Source organism: Phyllopteryx taeniolatus, chromosome 23, assembly GCF_024500385.1.
Source record: "Phyllopteryx taeniolatus isolate TA_2022b chromosome 23, UOR_Ptae_1.2, whole genome shotgun sequence".
Taxonomy (NCBI): Eukaryota; Metazoa; Chordata; class Actinopteri; order Syngnathiformes; family Syngnathidae; genus Phyllopteryx; species Phyllopteryx taeniolatus.
In genome coordinates this window covers 5,483,719-5,501,687 of record NC_084524.1, presented here as the reverse complement: position 1 = coordinate 5,501,687, position 17,969 = coordinate 5,483,719, and the positions used below count along the sequence as shown (strand labels likewise).

The following is a 17,969-nucleotide window of genomic DNA, read 5'->3' as shown; positions in this document are numbered from 1 at the left end:
GGGGGGCATCACACGACAATAATTAAAGTGTCCGGAAACGCCTATTCCTTATATGGCCATTATTGGTGCCTCCATAGGCAGACTATACTGTATGAGAAGTGGGTTTATAAAATAACGCTTCCGGCTTTGATTAGCGGTGTTTCGACTTCGCTTCAAAATAAGCCGCTCGTGGACACTGACGTCATCGGACATTCTGCCGTTGTACCGCTCAAGTCCGCAAGAGGGCGACATTACTTCGCTGACGCATACGTCCCAAATAAATTGAGCTACAGTACAGTAGATTTATTTTGTAAAATATGTTTATAAAAATAGCTCTAAATAATTATTGCCAATCGTTTAAATTCAAAGTAAATAATTCTTGAGTATCATTCCACATATTTAATTATCACACTACCAATTTAGTTGTTTGCTATGTCAGGCTTTAAATTATTCTTCAATCGATTTATGTATTTTCCTGACGACCCCCCTGGAAAACACAACAAAACACGTTTTGAAAAAAAGTATTTAAATAATAATAATAACAGACTAACACAGCGATTGATTAAATACATTTGAAATATAACCCAAATCCGTGAAGAAGCAACCACATATTTTGGGGGATTATTTATACATATTCTTAAATTTTTATGAACCTCCCCACACGCCTGTTACCCTCTAACATACTCTTTACAAACACTTTCTATACTCCTGAATACCTTTTAAACTCTTTAACATACAATAATGCACAGTACTGCTGTACACAATGTACATTGTATTCCTTGTAATATGTTTTAATTGATTTTTTTTTCTTTTTGCAGTTTTAGGCTAGCCAGTGTTTATTTTACTACAAAATAATACAGCATCCACTCCAAATCCTGCGATATGGTGAAATGGAAACAAATGGAAGTGGAGCACCAGGGTTGAAACACAAAATGTATATGATAAAAAAAAAACAATAAAAATGAAAAAGAATGAAACATGAATTAATCAATACATGCAATAAAGCACGGAAATATGTGCGTTAGTATTGCACAAATTGCTTGATGGGGCGTACAAACGTCTGTCGACTGTGTGAAGTTGTGTCCACACTGGGTGGTCTCACGTCCACACGAGGCCTTTGATGGGCCCACGATAAGGCCGCTAATCAGTCAGTGCGTCACAATACTGGAAGTGGCTGGCTTGATTTACGTCTGCGCTCGCTCCACGTTGGCCCGCCCGTCCCGCAACGCAACTCGTAGTAAAACATCAGACGTGGTCAGGAAACAAAAGTCAGGAGGAAAAAAACAAAAACAAAACATGAGTCATTTAAGGGGCAAAAATGGTCAACGTTACAATAAAATTGTGATTTATATGAGGGGGGAAAACTCAAGATTACAAGATTAAAGTCACAATTTCAAAAGAAAATGTTATACTGTACTTTTACAATGGAAAAACAAAACACATTGCAAATGTATAATTTGAATAGAAAAAAACAGTTACAGGGTGGGGGGGAAAAAAAGTCATTTTTTACAATATATTTGTACCATTACTAAATGAAAACTGAAGGGGGAGGGGAAAAAAATCACGATATGAGTGACAAGAATAATGTTAAAATATTACAGGAGGGGAAAAAAAGTCTGAATTCTTAGATAAAAATGCCAAAGCTCTGTTAATGTTGAGAGGGAATTGTTTTTCTCTCTTTGCATTATGATGAGCGTAGATTTCTAATTTTCCGATAAAATGTCGAACTTTTAGGAGACTGTCGCAATATTACAAGGATTATGTCATTTTACAAGAGTGCAATTACATTTTTGAAAAAAAGAATAATTTTGTCATTAGTTCTGAGAGTAGTTGTAATAAATTTGCAACATTACAAGAATAAAAACTGCATGAACATTTTGTTTTCTTAAAAGACCCATCACAATATCACATAAAAAGTCGCCATTTTTACAAGAATAAAGTTGCAACATTATACCAAAAAAGTCAGAATTTCAAAATAAAAATATGTTAAGAATGAAATCGTAATTTCACAAGAAAAAGCGAGCTTGTTATTTTATTTTTTATGAGTGCAGTTTACTGAGTTGTAAAACTTCTTCCTGTAATTCTATTATACTGCCCCTGGTGGCCAAAGCATGGACACCAGATGGAACTGCACAACTAATGCATGAAATCACAGTGCACACAGAGTTTTATTTAGTACATTGTATTTCATGATATTAGTTTTTTTTATAAAATACAATACTTTAGAGTGTTTTTATCCTCGCAAAAAAAAAAAAATCCAAACATATTGTTTGGGGTTTTTTTCAGGGGACTGGAACGGATTAAGGGCATTTCCATTCACTTCAATTGGGGACACTGATTTGAGATGAATGTGTTGAGTTACAAATGTGGTCATGGAACAAATAAAACTTGTAAGTCAAGGCAGTACTATACTATAGAAAACAGTCAAAATTTTACCAGTTTTAAAAACATTTTTAAGACTATAACGGGGGGGGGGGGGGGGGGAATGTCAACATGGAAAAAAACAAAAACAAACAAACAAAAAAAATAATTAGCCGCACCGGCCTCTTATCTCGACATGTGAACGTGCGCCAAGGCGTGTCGCACACAATTTTCTTGATGTTGATAACGTGGAGATGGAGAGTAATTGTCCCGCCACCCGCGTTAGCCTAAACAGCCCTCTGTGATATAAACCCGCCCTGGACGGGCGGCTACAAATAGCCGGCAAGCCGCATTTACCAACACACGAGAGACACGACAACGCAACGCGGCCCAAAGCTCCACATCGAAGTTGAGAAAGGTAAGAACTTCAAATGATTTCAATTTTATTTTATTTTTTTAAAACGCAAAAATACCATCTATTTTATTCGATAAAAGCGTGAAAATTGACGAAAATTAAGTCATGGTATTATGAGGCCAAGTCATCATTTCTGAGAGGAAAGTTATCATTTTACACATAAAAAGTCATCATTTTGCAGAGGAAAAGTCATACAGTTTACAAGGTAAAAGTCAAAAATCTTACAAGGAAAAGATACAAATTTTACATTAAAAAAAGTCAATGATACAAGAAAGTCAGTGATAAATTTTTACACAGAAAAAGTCAAATTTTACAAGGAAAAGTTCTACATTTTATATAGAAAAATTTAAGATTTTACAAGGGAAAAAGTTGTAACTTTTCCAAGAAAAAAAAAATCTAATTTTACAAGGGAAAAAAAGTCAAATTTTACAAAAAGAAAAGTCCTTGGGTCTTACAAGTCAAATTTCACAAAGAAAAAAATAAATTATACAACAAAAAAGTCAAAATTGTACAAGAAAAAGGTCTTATTGTACAAGTCAAAATTTACAAGAAAAAAGGTTACATTTTACATGAAAAAATGTCCAACTTTACAAAAAAATATTTTTTTTTTACTAAAAAAGTCAAATTGTACGTGAAAAAAGTCATACTTTACAAGGAAAAAGTCAACTTTTACAAGGCCTAACTCAAATGAAGGAAAACGTTTTGACGAGACCAGTTGCAAAATGACGATCACGGTATTTAACGAAAGATGAAATTGCAAAAATATGAGGGAAATAAAATTAATTTTATGAGTAAAAAAAGACATTAGCGAGAAAAATCTCATGAAGCAACATGAGTACAATAAACATTTTAAGTGGAAAAGAAGTTAAACTTTGAAGCAACCTGTCGCAATATTATGAAAACGGTCTTTTTTTTTTTTTTTTTTTTTTTTAACAAGGGAAAAATATATATATATTATATATATATGTTATTACGAGAGAATTTTTTTTTACAATAATACAAAACTAAGATTTTTATTTTAGTTCACAAAAAAAAAAGTATAACCTTGATGATTTGGTTACTTTTGGTGAACTACTGTCAATTAACCTTGGGCTTTTATTTATCTTTTTTTTTTTTGCATTAGATGTATTGCTCCAGATGTGTGCTGTCCTTGTTGGGTTTGTACCTGTTCCTGGAGGTCACGGCCGGAAGACCCGAGACCAGAACGGTAGATCATCAGCGTTCCACTGCTACATGCTATGCTATGATTGGGTGTCCAAATTTCCAGCGTTCTCTCGTTTCAACGTGTCTCTTCCCGTACCAGGAAGTCAGCGTGGTAGAACAGGAACAGGAACAGACGGCGGGCGGGCACATCTCTGTCGGTGACCTCGACCTGCGGCCGATGGCGGTTGTCCGCTCTCGCCACAACCAACGGACGATGACCCAAAAAAGGTAGGGGGGAAAAAAAATAAATGGCAGAATATTACAGAAATCATGGCAGCAAACAAATTAAAGGGAAACGGAATGAATTAAAATGTGTAATTGACAATAATTAAGTCGTTATGGGGAAAAGGTTTGGAGCATTACAAGAATAGGCACAATTTTACGAGGAATAAAAGTTGTTCATTTGTGAATAAAGACCTAATATTATGGAAAGACGTGGTAAAGTTCAAGAGAATTAAGTGGGTTAGACAATATTGAAGCCAAAATAGGATGCGTGCACTCACAGCCAACGATGAGGCGCACTAAAGCCGCCATCCCAGCCTGAAGCCACGGGGAGCGGGAAAGCTGCAATTTTAAAGTCAAAACTTTACAGGGATGAAGTCGTAATATTAGCTGGAGTCAAAATATTATGGGGGGAAGTTTACAAGTCATGTTTGAGTTATGAGTATAAAGTCAGAGATGAAAAAGAAAAAAAAAGTTAGAATTCACCTTAATACTGCAAGTATAAAGTCCTAATATTACAAAGAAAACAAGTGGTCAGGTTAAAGATAATTATAGTGTTCGAAGAATAAAGCTGTTGTATGCTGGAAGTAGTCCCAAAACAACAAAAATTAAGTTAATGGGTGAAATTTCAGAGAATAAAGTGTAGATTTTGTTTTTTTGTTTTCCAGGAGGAAGGTGGCTCCTCTGGACTCCATCGGCAGCTCCCTGATGTTCACTTTTCGGAAAGCAAAGGTGGCTCCCCCCCACCCCCTGAAACTAAATTCAAAATTTAGGAATGGTCTAATTGCTTTTGAATAATACTGACTTTCTGTTGTAGGATTAAACCGAGGACAACTGACACGAGGACATGAAGAAGTACTAATTTGCCAGCTTCCGCATATATTCATTGATTTCACTAGCACTATTATCATTATAAGTGGCTGCTGATTGGCTCCTTTTAGTGGCCAATAAGAGTATTGCATGCATTTAAAAAGTGTTTTTTTTTTTTTTTTTTTTTTTTAAGTACACGATGCTTCAAGTTATGTTCCCAAAGACTTTTATTTTTCTTAAACTACAATTAAAGAAAACAATATTGGACTGCAGAAAATAGATTTTTGCATTGGCTTTCACATATGTACAGTTTCCAAAGGACAGGATATGTACAGGCTCCCCCCCCCACCCCCCAACACCCAAGGACGTGAAAATCAAAATCATCCACGACATCCAAAACATTCTCAACCAGGCAGAAAACAAATAAACAAGGGAACGGATTGTGTTCTTTTTCGCAAGGCGCAAACTAGCCTAACAAATACACGAGCAAAACGATAGAACCACTTATGAAATAATGAGCCTCGGGTCCTTACGAGAGCGACAAGGAGAGAGGAAAGAAAAGAAAAAAAGGCAATGTAAGCGCTCTGTGGTGGACGGCCCCCGATTCCAAAAAGTGCGCTGCTTCAATGGTCTTGTGTGCTATCGTGTATTAAAAAAAACACACAAAAAAAAACAATTGGCCGAAATTTTGCTTTGGTGCTGGGGGAAAAAAAGTAAATTGTGTGAATACAATGACTTAAAAAGCAGGGGTTACCAAAAGAAGACATTCTGCGCTAAAATTCAAACTTTATTATTTTTTTATTATTATTTTGCTGATCATTAGGCAGATTTTGTGATCAAGTCCACATCTGTTAAGTTTTTAAAGTGACATTTGACATCAGTGTCCTTTCCACTGACGACTACAAAAAAAAAAATTTAAAAATAAAAAATAAAAAAAAAATTGCATGAAGACGTTCTTCAGTCAAAAATTATAACGCGACCGCTTTTAGGAGGCCGGTAAAAGAATTCCAAAACTTCTGTCGAGCCTCGGGATACAAAACGCTGTCTGTGATAAATAACGTTGATTGTCAAAAGAAAACTGTGGATAAATGTTAGGCTGTTTTGGCTGTAGGCATCGGGGGGAGAGAGAAAAAATAAAAATAAAAAAATAATAATAAAAAAAAAAAAGAGAACTTTCTTTTGCTGTGGTTTTGTTTAAGTGTCTTTCTTGTGTCCCGACCGCCTGGAGTGCATGCACTTGTGGCAGTAGAAGATGTCGGGGACGTTGGACTTCTTGATCTTGACGCAGGACAAGTGCACCCAGATGGCGCACTGGTTGCACTCGATCATCGGCCGCCCGGCGAACGGCTTGCCGCAGTAGCACGTGATCAGGTCCCACGAATCGTCGCCTGAAGAACGCACACAGATGCATATCAGGGGGAAAACATTTTTTTTTTTTTTTTTAAATAATTGGAACATAAATGACTGAGTTTTAGACAAAAAAGAAAGACAACCAGACAGAAAGACTCAACAAAAGCATACTTGAAATCTTACTGTTAAAAAAAACTATATATATATATATATATATATATATATCTAATGTGTTATAATTATTATTTATCTGGAGGAAACATCAAGCTGCTCAACAAGTGTTTTTGGGGACTTGCTTCAATGAAGAAAAAAATAAAGAGACGTAATAGAATGTGCTTTGGAAATATTCTACTGGACTAAACCAATTTTAACATAGTATGACATTATCTGATTGGCCTGGATTTTCTTTGAAGACAAAAAAAAAAACAAAAAAAAACGGCTATTACAGGTGAAAGGCCGTTTTAGCAGTTCTTGAAAGCGTGACTTTTTAAAACTGTGGTAACCCGTCAAATCGGTTACAAGCCCATGCCTCGTGTGGAGTCGTTACTGGTTTTAATATTTCCAGTGCTTAGCCCAGCTCTTGGTATAATTGAGAATGTTATTTAAAAAATAATATGTTTTTATAAATGAATTGACTTAGTTGGCAACTCACCTGATTCCACCATGATGTCTTCATCGGCGATCCAGGTCTCGCCCTCGCTGGAGCTCATCTCGGCGTCCCCGACGGCCTCGTCGGGCGCCATTTTGTCGGCGGCCCGGGGGCTGTGGCCGGGGTCGACGTGCGGCGCGGGTCCACCGCGGCCGGGCCGCCACTCTTCTGAGTCGCTTTGCGGTGCCGAGCTCTTCAGCTTCTTGGCTTTGGGTTGCTTGGAGTTCTTGCTGCGCTTGATGCGCGGCCGCTTCTCGCCCTCGCTGCTGCCGCTGTCCGCCGCCGCCACGGCCGAGCCGAGCGACGGCTTCTTGTGCTTTTTGTCCTTTTTGCGCTCCGCCTTGGCGCCGGCCGCCTGGCTCTCATACAGGGAGTCTTTCAGGCGCATCTTGTCCAGCAAAGTGCTATCGGGGTGTACGCTTTTGCCCTTGTTGGCGCGGGCCTTGTGGACAAACGTGTGGATGGTGTGGATGTCTGGGCCGCCGTCGGGCCACGTGCCGCTCATGGAGCCGCCGCCGCCGCCATCTGCAGACGAACTGTGGGCAGAGCTGGATGACGTCGGGGACCACGAGCTTTCCTACGAGCCAGGAATGATGCATTTTGTTTGTGAATAAGAGACATTAACCGAGGTTGTTATCTCGTTTCCCCCCCAAAAAAACAAAGTTTTCCAAGGTATCGCTGGCTCGATTTTGCTTTGTGCTGCAGATAAACCTTTGAGGTAGGACAAATAGCGTAATAATTGAAGTTAGCGTTCCACTTCAGACACCGTCGGTTGAAAAGCACGAAATAAAACGAAGCTACTATTAATAATGAACTGTGAGGGTGAGCTCACCTCTTTGGGATTGGGGATGTAGCCAGCGTAAGCCAGGACAAAGCTGCAGAATTTGTTGAAGTCCTCCACGGTCCTTCTCTTCCTCTCCGGGGGCTACGCCAAATAAAGTCCACGGTTGATGTTTGTTTAATGGACGTGAATAGTGTAGCAGGGGGTTTGTGGTGGTACTTACCAAAGGTTCAGTTTTGCACGTCAAAAGTGAATCTGTAGGCAGAGAAAGACATGAAACCAGTTGATTTACAACTTTTTTTTTTTTTTTTTTTAAATTGTTCGATATTACGAATGATGAGCATTTTTGAGCATTGTTTGAAGACATGCATACCCAAGGCCGCAGGTTTTGGTAATGAGCCAAGCTAACTAAGGCTAGCTTTAGCCGCTAAACGGCTCAATATCTTAAAGGCGGATTATTAAGTGATACGTGCAAATAAAAACGCGTGGTTCATTAATAACGTCGACGGTGGAGCGGTAGCTGACGCGTGGACATTTTAAGTGTGCATTTCATGCGGGGAAATGACGCTGGTGGGTTAGCCGGACCACTTGGAACATGTTTGAATTGTCTCGGAGCTAAGCCGCTAACATTGACCGACAAGTGTTCCACATGGAGTGCACGAATATAGCGTTCTCGTTTGGTGGTCATTCGATCGTCCGGCGCTTTTAAACGCGGTTTTAAATTCAAACTGCCGGTGGCAGAACGTCAAGGATGGGGCGAAGTTGTCTTTAGCAGTTAGCAGCTAACGTGCTAATCGCGCCGTGGGAAGCGTGTCAATGTCGCTCGTCAACTCGCTTTTTTTGTTTTTGTTTGTTGAGACATTAGTCCGCGTATATTTGCTTCATTGGCGGGAGAGGCAACAGTGTGATCACCACTGACGCCCAATTAGACAACTTTAATCCGATATGTGTGGTGTCGGGCAACGAATGGGGGCGAGCTCGGCGCGGTTATCAAAGCCAAACCGAACGCCGCGTCCAAACGTGTAAAATGCAACCATCGGCGTCCAGAACGTATGGTCCCAATCCCCCCGAAAAGAGCGGACGAACTTGCATTATTTGACCAGCAACTTTGCGGTAGTTTTCGCGAAAATGGAGAACGGCGACATGCGCAAGCGAACGCGAAGGCAACGTTAGCCGGGCTTTCGATAGCTCCGGTTCCCGTCCGCGAATGTGTTAAACCCCGAGCAAAGCGGCTTACTTTATGAATCCCTCCTCGATGCGAGAAAACATTACCTTGGTGCTCGGACATTATGTCAAGCATTGTCCCTTTCGACGAGCAGGCCTTAAGGTCCGAGAAACGGGACCAAGAGCGGGCGCGCTAGCCGGAGCGAGGCGGCCGTCGCGGTGTTGCCTTCTCCCGGCGTGACCGCGTCCGAATTGTCGGGCAACTGCTGGACCCACCGAGGCAAGAAACAAAACAAACAAACAAAAAAAAGGCTTCGTCAACAACCTAATGGGTTGACAAAAGGAAAAAAAAAAAAAACAACAACTCTTCACTGCTGAAGTGTGGCCACACTACGAGCGACAAAGTGCACTTTTTCTGTCGCTCGTCCCATTCCGCTGGTCGCTGCGTTTAAAATCCGTGCCGCCACCGTACAGCTCGGCTGTAAAACATCGTTCAATTCAGGCGAGCCGGGAACTTGTCCGATATATAAAGATAAATATATATACGTGGTATCTAGTTTATCTTTCGTAGTCGGTCAACACGACAGTATTCCCACTACCACTCCTCCTCCTCCTCTTCTACGCGCGGCAGAAGCCTCTTGAGTTCGTTCCCCCCAGAGGACGATGGGAAATGGAGTTTTCATGGGTGACGAACCGACGACAATTCGGCCTGTTTGAACTACATTTCCCGCAGGTACACTGGGATATGATGCGATTTCGACAAGCTACGCGGCGAAATAGTTTGGACTCGACACGGCGATGTGTATATATATAGATATGTATATATAGATATATTTGTGACATATAATGACGGGCCTCGGATAGAGAATGTTGCGTACTTTAAGTGCGTGCTGCCCCTTTGTGCTATTTAGTGTCAAGAATCGCATTGTCGTAGGCTTGTGCTAATTAGCGTTAGCATCTGTAGCACCATGCTGCATGACTTGCTCCAAGGATTAGACGCCGGAGGTTTCCTTATCATACAAGGTACATGGTAACTTTAAACACCTCACAGTGACACTAAGACTAACGAGACCTGTACTTAATCAAAGATTCCTGTAGTTATTCGGGCCGACGCCTTCTATGGAGCTTCATCAAGGCAGCATTGAACAGGTTGTCAACATGCTGCTGTGAGACATCTTATTGACGATTGAGGCATGAATTAATCAGTGCTGTGAATTTCAGGGCGGAGGTAGTCCATGTCCTCAGCTTCGAAGTCAGCGAGGACGAGCTGAAGAATGGCTTGCAAGAATCACCCATTGAAAGGTATTTATTAAAACAACCCTCGAGGTTCAGTTGGAATCAGTGGCGTCGCCAGGGCTATTTTTAGGGGGCTTCAGCCCCCCTGCCCCCGACGATTAAGTTTTGGGCCAAATACAAGTTTTTTTTTTTTTTCAGGCTCCACTTTCACAACGCTTACAGCGACCCCCTGGGCTGGACCAGCCGTGGCGCTTTCACGGTGGACCAGTTCTGCGTTGAGAGAGTCGCGCAGCTCGCCAAGCAGTCCTCGCGAGTCAAGCCGCCCATTTTAGTCATCGACTCGCTCTCTTGGGTCCTGAGACATGTCAGCCCACCTGCGGTCTGCAAGACTCTCCAACAGCTTAAAAATGGTGACCTACTGTTTTAGTTCCCGTAGGAAATCTCAAATTGTGATTTAGTCTGCGTGTATTTAAGTAGTCTGTTGCAGGGCCAAACTCTCACAGCTATTAACGGTATGGATCACATATTTTAAAAGAAGTTAACCACTGTAAAAACAACGACCTAACTCTGATGGACAAGTGAAGACGCTGGCTACTTCCTGGAACTTTCTCTGTACATTATTCTCCCGCGTATTCACGGTTCAACATTCACAAATTCGCCTAGTTTCGGTTATTCTCTGGAAAATTCACGTATTCTTGACTTTGAGACAGATTTTTTTTGTATTCTTTCTGGAACGCTAAGATGCCAACAAAGTTTTGAATGACTTTAGAGGCATATTTTTGCTGAAATCGTTGGTAGCCATTGCGGTGCATGGACAACAACAACAACAAAAGCACTGTGCACCGTTTGTACATCAGGGGGATTTGTCGGAAACCTCATCAGTCTCCTCCATTCCGACATGCATCCGCGGGGAATGGTGGGCAGCCTGTGCCAATTGGCCACCTCGGTCATCACTGTGGCTGCAGGAGGAGACCAAGCGAAGATAACCAGGCGACTAAAATCAGGAAAGGTTTTGCAAGATGTAAGTGTTAAATATGTGATTACTTTTTTTTTTCCGTCAAATATAAGAACATGAACTATTTCTTGATGCGTAGGAGGAGCTTTTCTCCATCAAAGATGACCTGACTGTGGTTGGACAGAGCAAACCGAGCCGGGCTGACCCACAAGAACAGGAGGTACTATTGGACTTATTACAGTCGGACACAATCCAAATTATCATAACATTATGCCTTTTTGTACCTCCTAATATTGCAGTAATTCACCTACTGCGGCCCGATTTGTAATGCAGATTTTTAGGTAAACAAAAACAAAAAAGGTGTTGACATACATTTACAAAGTGTGAAAAAAGTGTTTCGAAGTGATTACAGCATATGGTACATTTTAAGGCTTAAACTAAAAAGTTTATTTCTTGAAAAGGACATTTTACTATTCTCATAAAACTTACATTTCCGAACAAGTAATGGAGAGGGAACAGTTTGCGATGAGCCATAATGCTCCTGATGTTAGCATCTGCCTGGTAAAATGACTTGAAATTAATTCCGAGACCTTTTTAAAAGTTCCATTTGGGGTTCTTGCAGGCAGACCCAACAGCCAACTTAACCTTCAACCTACGCTTGTCTGACACAGAGCGCGACGCTAAGGAGAAGCTAGCACTGCCCTTTGTCTTCAGTAAAGAGAAGTAAGAGACATTCTCGAGTTTCTATTTTTCAATTTTCTTGGTGTTCACTCTTTACTCTTGTTTTTGTGTCCTAGAAAAGCAGCTCTTCTCCACACCAGTTCGGGGCGAATCGTGTACGAGCCCGATGCTAACGACGACTACGACCAGGAGGATCCAGACGACGATCTTGACGTGTGATCAGCTTATTTGCTTTACTGATCAATCCCTCATGGAAAACAATATGTTTTTAATGACTTTAAATGAATTGTTGAATCTGAAATGCAACACTGCATTAAAAAACACTTACCTTGTGGTGGTCTGCAACCGGTTGATTCCGCTTTTTATTTTGCATCCTTCCTAAAGTGCTTCAGGATAAACTTTATTTGCCATTATTCAGGGTACCTGTAAAAATAAGAGACATTTTATATTACACACCAATTTTTGGCCCACTCTTTAGGGATGAATGAAGTAGGACTGATGCCCAACCACTGTGCTGTAACACATTATCTAGCTTCACGCCTTTGTTTATTTTTTGATTTCTTAATTTTAAATGATTGCATCAACAGGACCCTTGGCTGTTTCTGCTGAAAACCATATGATTATTTTGGAATTTGCCACATATCTGTTCTTAATACATAGAATTTGAATAAACATGATGAAATGTAAACATCATAAAAATATGTTTGTTGCATTACATGCGTATAGCATGTGGAAAACCACCATACAATACCATGTTGACCTAATGACAAATGTGCACAATGCAGACAACCCCGATAAGTGAATGTTCCATGAAAAGTTCAAAATTAGAAAGATGAAACTGTTCAAAAGTGTAACTATGAGTAGAACCTTTTCTAAATCTCAGTGAAACAAATAGATTGCAACACAAGGTGGTGCTTCGAGGGAATATTTGGTTAAAATATGACATATTAGAGACTAAAGCAGATGTCACATCACCAGAAAGAGCCAATCACACGCTTCGGCATTAGAAAGAGGAAGTGATATGAAAAAAAATAAGCTTTTGCAATTGTTTTTCAAATGTTCCTAAAATTGCAATCATGGAAATTTTCAAAAACAACTGTAATTTAATTACACATTTTCTTCCAGTAATGTAAAGGATTAGTGTACAGGGATGTCAAACTCATTTTTGTTGCGGGCCACATTGCAGTTATGGTTTCCCTCAGAGGGCCGTTATGACTGTGAAACCAAACGAATGTTTAAGCGCCTCATCATACTAATGCATATAAAGAACAAATTGAAGGCTAACTAGTTTTGAAACCAGAAGTCAAGGATAATAGTTTCATTGTTCAAGTTACTGTAAAAAGGGGTTTGGTAACAAACAAAAAAAGTTTGCAATATATTTATATCTATTATTCATTACATATGACAATTAGAAATTTGGTACAAACTTTAGCAAGAATCATGGAAGTTGACGCGCATGATATGCTTTTGCCGGCCACATAACTTTGTGACTTCATTGATTATGTGCCATTTTTGTTTGGTTCTGTGCCGTGAGATTTTTCTTTTCTTTTTTTGCTCAGTAAATATGGTGAAATAAATTGAAGTAGGATATTATTGTATGCAAAGATGAACGATTTTGGAACACAGTACGTTTCCTTTTCTTCCACGTGGACGAGCTGCGCGCGACCCCGAGATTCCCTTCCGGAAGTGACATCACGTCGGCAATGGCGGCTCGCAGTTTCATTCCGGATTTCCAGTGGACTACAAACTGATTTTACCCACACAAGTTGGGACTGTGTGGGAGTTTTGTTTTGTTTTGTTGTTGTTTTTTTTTAAGGACGACCTCGCGTCGGACGCCCGCGCACAGCGAAGACGAATCGAGCTGCCGTTGGAGCAGGAGGCGACCGGCAGCTTGTTTTGGACTTGTTTTTGCACCGGGTTCAAGGTGGTCACCCTGTCGAGCGAGCTAGCGCTAGCGCTAGCTCGGCGGCTAGGAGCTAACGCTGCTCAGCTCGACGAGCTCCCCAAAAAACAGCAGAGCCCTTCTCAGCACATTCGCCTACTATACCGATGTCGTCGATTTAATGCTCATCGTGCCACAAGTGTGCAGAGCGAGGTACTCACACGTTTGCTTGGCTCCCTTTTTTTCCGACTGGTGGGGGCTGGGGGGGGGGCGACTGCAAATCGCACACTTGGCGGCTAATGCCGACTGTCACTCGCAGTTCTTCCACCGACTGCTGACTCGTCCTGGCCCGCCAACATGCTGAAGACCCGCCAGTGTTTACTCGGCATCCGCACTTTCCTCGGGGTCACGTCCAGAATATGGGGCTTCTTCATGTACATCCTCAGGAAGCACCTGCGAACGGTAAGACGTGCTCGTGAGGCACACCTGAACAAAACAAAGCCTGCGAATATTCTCAGTCATCCAGGTCGTCTCATCGGTGGTCGCAACTGGACTGTTGCGGTTGTTGTCATGCACCTACAGGCGAGATCGGACAGGTAGAGCCGAGCTGTTTATCCCCTAAGGCCTGCCACAGGCTGAAAAAGCTTTCAAATCTTAGAGTGATAATCTGTTCAAGAGCCCACATGAAAATAAATCAGGCATTTAACAGTTGTGTGTGCGGTTGTGCTCCGATACAGAACACCGCGCATTTAAGTGTCTATACTGTCTGTCGAGCTCGAATCCAGTCCTCCAAGACAGAAAGCTAACAAAAACGAAGAAGAACAAACACTTCCTGGTATGTTGCACAGATGTTTCCAGAGTGTTTCCGAAGGGACTGGAGGTGGAAGTGTTGTAGAATGCTCATCTCGTTAAAAAAATACTTCTTGCAGTCCGGGGAACTGGCTTAAAAATACAACATCGGGTAGGACTTGTTTCTTTTTATTTAAGCCTGATTCCTTGTTCCCCAGTCGGGGCGCTTCTTGATTCGACACGGGGCTCTCCCCACACACGTGAAGGTTTTTGATCGTTAATATTGAACATATTATTTAAGATTGTCGGCCCCAACCCGTTTCGAACCATATTATCGGGACAAAGTCGCTCTGAACGCACTTCAGAGCACAGGATCTTGTGGCAAAATCGGGACTACAACAGCCAGATTTAGCAAACCGACATTGTTTTTAGTAAATACATTTTGGGACAATTTCATTGAGATTGGATGATGATCTCTCACGGCACACTTGCGCTTGGGAATCATGGACGTCATTCTTTCATCCTGTAAATTTTGTCCGCAACAGTGTTCTCTGATTGTTCCATATGTTTCCTCGTGATTTTTTTGACGACTGTGTTTTGTGTTTCCTTCGCAGATCATCCAGTATCAGACGGTGCGATATGACACCTTGCCTCTGTCGCCTATCTCCAGGAACAGACTGAGTGAGTACACGCTACGCTAATAGGCCCGCTAATGCCGGTTCGTAAGTGTAACGGCGGCCGCTGGTTGCCTCCTGCTCCAGACGGAGTCAAGAGGAAGATTCTGGTCCTGGACCTGGACGAGACCCTGATCCACTCTCACCACGACGGGGTCCTGAGGCCCACGGTGAGGCCGGGAACGCCCCCCGACTTCATTCTCAAAGTAAGACTTTTACAAGCGCAAATTGGAACAGTTCTACCTCAGAGGCGACTGACTTTGGTTCGTCTTTCCGCGCAGGTCGTCATTGACAAGCACCCGGTGCGATTCTTCGTACATAAAAGGCCACATGTGGACTTCTTTTTAGAAGTGGTGCGTGTTGTACCCGATGATGTGTTGTGTGCGTTTGTTGCTGTCGACGCATTGTATGTAACGTGTCACGTGGCGCGTGCAGGTGAGCCAGTGGTACGAGCTGGTGGTGTTCACAGCCAGCATGGAGATCTACGGCTCAGCGGTGGCGGACAAGTTGGACAACAATAGGAACATCCTCAGACGCAGATATTACAGACAGGTACGACGACTAAGTACTTCGGAATCTAATAAAAGCTCACGGAAACAGGAGGTAGGGTTAGTCAAAATAGTAATGTGGGGAAAAAAGGTCCGAAAAGTCGATGTCAAAATATGTATTTTCTTTCACGTAAAATTATAAATCTTTCTGTCTTTTGGCAGCATTGTACATTGGATCTAGGTAGTTATATCAAAGACTTGTCGGTAGTACACGACGACCTGTCCAGTATTGTCATCCTCGACAATTCGCCCGGTGCTTATCGAAGCCATCCAGGTAAAAAAAAAAAAAAGCCTCACCACCGTCTCCCTGTGTTGAATGCAAGTGTAAAAATAAGACAACCCTTGTACTCTCCAGATAATGCAATACCCATCAAGTCCTGGTTCAGTGACCCCAGTGACACAGCACTTCTTAACTTGCTGCCTATGCTGGATGCGTTAAGGTCAGCGCTGAAACAGTTCCTATCCTCCGGTTATCATGATCATTCTAAAACGTACAATTTTGCATCTATTTTAGGTTCACCGCCGACGTCCGCTCCGTCCTCAGTCGAAATCTCCACCAGCATCGGCTCTGGTAATTGGTCGATTGCTGGGAATCGGTCAATAGACGACCCGCCAGCGCTTCCTCGTTGGAGGAGCGTTGGGATGAACACTTTGGGTGCCAGATTTTTAGCCCCGCCGCCATCTTAGTTCTATACTTGACCCCCCCGTCCCGACCCTGGCAAAAAAATGAACTGGAGCTTCTCCGACGCCTTTTTAAACTTTTTTTTTTTTTTTTTTTCCCTCATCGCTGATTAAATGAAGAGGATCCATCCACAAAGTAAACAATATTACAGATTCAAATTTTTATGATTCACTGATCAAGTACGCTATTTCTTTTTCTTTTTTTTCAAAAGGATACAGTGTTTTTTTTTCTTGCAAGACACGTCTCATCCTTGGGATATTCTTGTTTGTTTTTGTGGATTTTTAAATAAACAAGAATGAAAAACACGAGGATAAAACATATGGCTTGTACCCATTCTCTGGACTGCTGTGCTGTCTTTTCCATATCTGTCACCATTAAATAACATTTCACTCTGCTCATGGGATTGCAATTGCACTTGATTTGTGTTGCCACTCTCCTTCTCTTCTGTTTTTCTTACTTTTGTTTGACAGCCCTCCCCTTTCCTGTATGGATTTTAGAGCCTTTCAAAATGCCTTCTGAACAATAATGCCCAGGCTCCGAAGCCATGTCTTTATTGGCTCTGTCTTACTACTACTAATAATAATAATAATAAAAAACACTTGTCAGCATCAGTTGGAAGCACTGATAGTTTCTGTCCTCATTGAGCAGCAATTATCCTTGGAAATGAAATGCTCCCTGTCATAAAGCCTTCTCATTAACTTTCCTGGTGACGTAGTAACATGTCATACCAGTGAGGTCAGAATGTAAAAAGTACTCAACAGACTTCTGCTTTTTAACATTTCTGTCATTCAAACCCTGCGGGCTCTATGCTGGCCATTTGTGTCCACCTCGCTTCCTTTTTTTGGAACCATTGTAGCCAACGTAAAATAAAAAATTCTAAGGCTGCGGTTTTTGTCTTATTTTGTCATTTTCTACTAAAGCTCTTCTACTGTATAATATACTGTTTACATGAAAATGTACCTTTTGGCTATGTCGTGGCCATTATGGGTAAATTAAAACCCATCAAAAGTGCACTAAATTATTGACTGGGTGGAATCTGCCTGTCACTGGCATAAAAAGAGGAACAAAGATACAGTACATTATTTGTATCTTTCAAATATAACGTTGAGTTTCCCCACCTTTATTAAGCCAATGCACATATTTATGTGACAAAAACCTCACCAAAAACACAGAAGACAATATCTTGATTTACAAATGCTCATAGTGAGGATAAGCGCAACAGAAAATGAATGGATGTATACGCAGGTTGCCAACATTTAAATGTTCTGCCTGTCACTACAGTTAAATGCCACTGTCATAAAAAGAGAAACGAAGATACATTATTTGGAGTGAATGGATAATTTTTGAACTGATTCAGTGAAATTGGATAATTTCTTGCAGCACGCGAATGTGGTTGGGAATCACTACGCGAGACTATCCCTGGAGGTTTAATTTTGATCTAATGTAGCTTTTCAGAATAAAAGCTCTTGGAAAGCCGCATATGTGATGATTAACTGTAGAGTCAGTGTTAACATTCAAATATTACAGTGGCTTACAATAAAGTGAAATATACTATTTAGGAATAGAACATCTGCCTTGTTTTTGGTGA

General features: G+C 41.3%; 3 protein-coding genes across 6 annotated transcripts; 2 read left to right on the top strand and 1 right to left on the bottom strand.

Moving 5' to 3' along the window:
- Nucleotides 1-5,756: 5,756 nt before the first annotated feature.
- phf23b (PHD finger protein 23b) lies at nucleotides 5,757-14,048 on the bottom strand. Of its 3 annotated transcripts, none has more exons than XM_061764599.1 (7): nucleotides 13,910-14,048; nucleotides 12,135-12,229; nucleotides 9,043-9,200; nucleotides 7,994-8,025; nucleotides 7,822-7,914; nucleotides 6,993-7,566; nucleotides 5,757-6,378 (listed from the first exon to the last, which is right to left on the bottom strand). In XM_061764599.1, exons 3-7 carry the CDS (start codon nucleotides 9,068-9,070, stop codon nucleotides 6,185-6,187), a joined length of 921 nt encoding a protein of 306 aa, XP_061620583.1. In that variant the 5' UTR covers nucleotides 9,071-9,200; nucleotides 12,135-12,229; nucleotides 13,910-14,048; the 3' UTR covers nucleotides 5,757-6,184. The 3 variants fall into 3 exon arrangements, with proteins under 3 accessions (XP_061620583.1, XP_061620584.1, XP_061620582.1); XM_061764600.1 differs by having other exon boundaries at nucleotides 9,043-9,197; XM_061764598.1 differs by lacking the exons at nucleotides 12,135-12,229; nucleotides 13,910-14,048 and having other exon boundaries at nucleotides 9,043-9,594.
- Nucleotides 9,650-12,151, top strand: elp5 (elongator acetyltransferase complex subunit 5). Its single transcript, XM_061764604.1, has 8 exons — nucleotides 9,650-9,957; nucleotides 10,023-10,083; nucleotides 10,156-10,236; nucleotides 10,369-10,580; nucleotides 11,028-11,191; nucleotides 11,265-11,345; nucleotides 11,748-11,848; nucleotides 11,923-12,151. The coding sequence occupies exons 1-8, from the start codon at nucleotides 9,903-9,905 to the stop codon at nucleotides 12,023-12,025; spliced, it is 858 nt and encodes a 285-aa protein (XP_061620588.1). The 5' UTR covers nucleotides 9,650-9,902; the 3' UTR covers nucleotides 12,026-12,151.
- Nucleotides 14,016-17,266, top strand: LOC133472973 (CTD nuclear envelope phosphatase 1A). 2 transcript variants are annotated; one of them, XM_061764597.1, is made up of 8 exons: nucleotides 14,016-14,150; nucleotides 15,092-15,158; nucleotides 15,239-15,357; nucleotides 15,433-15,504; nucleotides 15,587-15,703; nucleotides 15,862-15,973; nucleotides 16,055-16,139; nucleotides 16,214-17,266. In XM_061764597.1, exons 1-8 carry the CDS (start codon nucleotides 14,046-14,048, stop codon nucleotides 16,272-16,274), a joined length of 738 nt encoding a protein of 245 aa, XP_061620581.1. In that variant the 5' UTR covers nucleotides 14,016-14,045; the 3' UTR covers nucleotides 16,275-17,266. The 2 variants fall into 2 exon arrangements, with proteins under 2 accessions (XP_061620581.1, XP_061620580.1); XM_061764596.1 differs by having other exon boundaries at nucleotides 16,055-17,266.
- Nucleotides 17,267-17,969: the final 703 nt, after the last annotated feature.

Bases quoted from the DNA above. Each gene is read 5' to 3' on its own strand.
- phf23b (XM_061764599.1), bottom strand. From the start codon at position 9,070: ATGCTTGACATAATGTCCGAGCACCAAG. The intron at 7,915-7,993 runs GTAAGTACCACC...TATTTGGCGTAG, and splicing joins CGTGCAAAACTGAACCTTTG to CCCCCGGAGAGGAAGAGAAG. The intron at 7,567-7,821 runs GTGAGCTCACCC...CCTGGCTCGTAG, and splicing joins ACATCCCCAATCCCAAAGAG to GAAAGCTCGTGGTCCCCGAC.
- elp5 (XM_061764604.1), top strand. From the start codon at position 9,903: ATGCTGCATGACTTGCTCCAAGGATTAGACGCCGGAGGTTTCCTTATC. The intron at 9,958-10,022 runs GTACATGGTAAC...ACTTAATCAAAG, and splicing joins AGGTTTCCTTATCATACAAG to ATTCCTGTAGTTATTCGGGC. The intron at 10,084-10,155 runs GTTGTCAACATG...TGTGAATTTCAG, and splicing joins ATCAAGGCAGCATTGAACAG to GGCGGAGGTAGTCCATGTCC.
- LOC133472973 (XM_061764596.1), top strand. From the start codon at position 14,046: ATGCTGAAGACCCGCCAGTGTTTACTCGGCATCCGCACTTTCCTCGGG. The intron at 14,151-15,091 runs GTAAGACGTGCT...TTTCCTTCGCAG, and splicing joins TCAGGAAGCACCTGCGAACG to ATCATCCAGTATCAGACGGT. The intron at 15,505-15,586 runs GTGCGTGTTGTA...TGGCGCGTGCAG, and splicing joins TGGACTTCTTTTTAGAAGTG to GTGAGCCAGTGGTACGAGCT.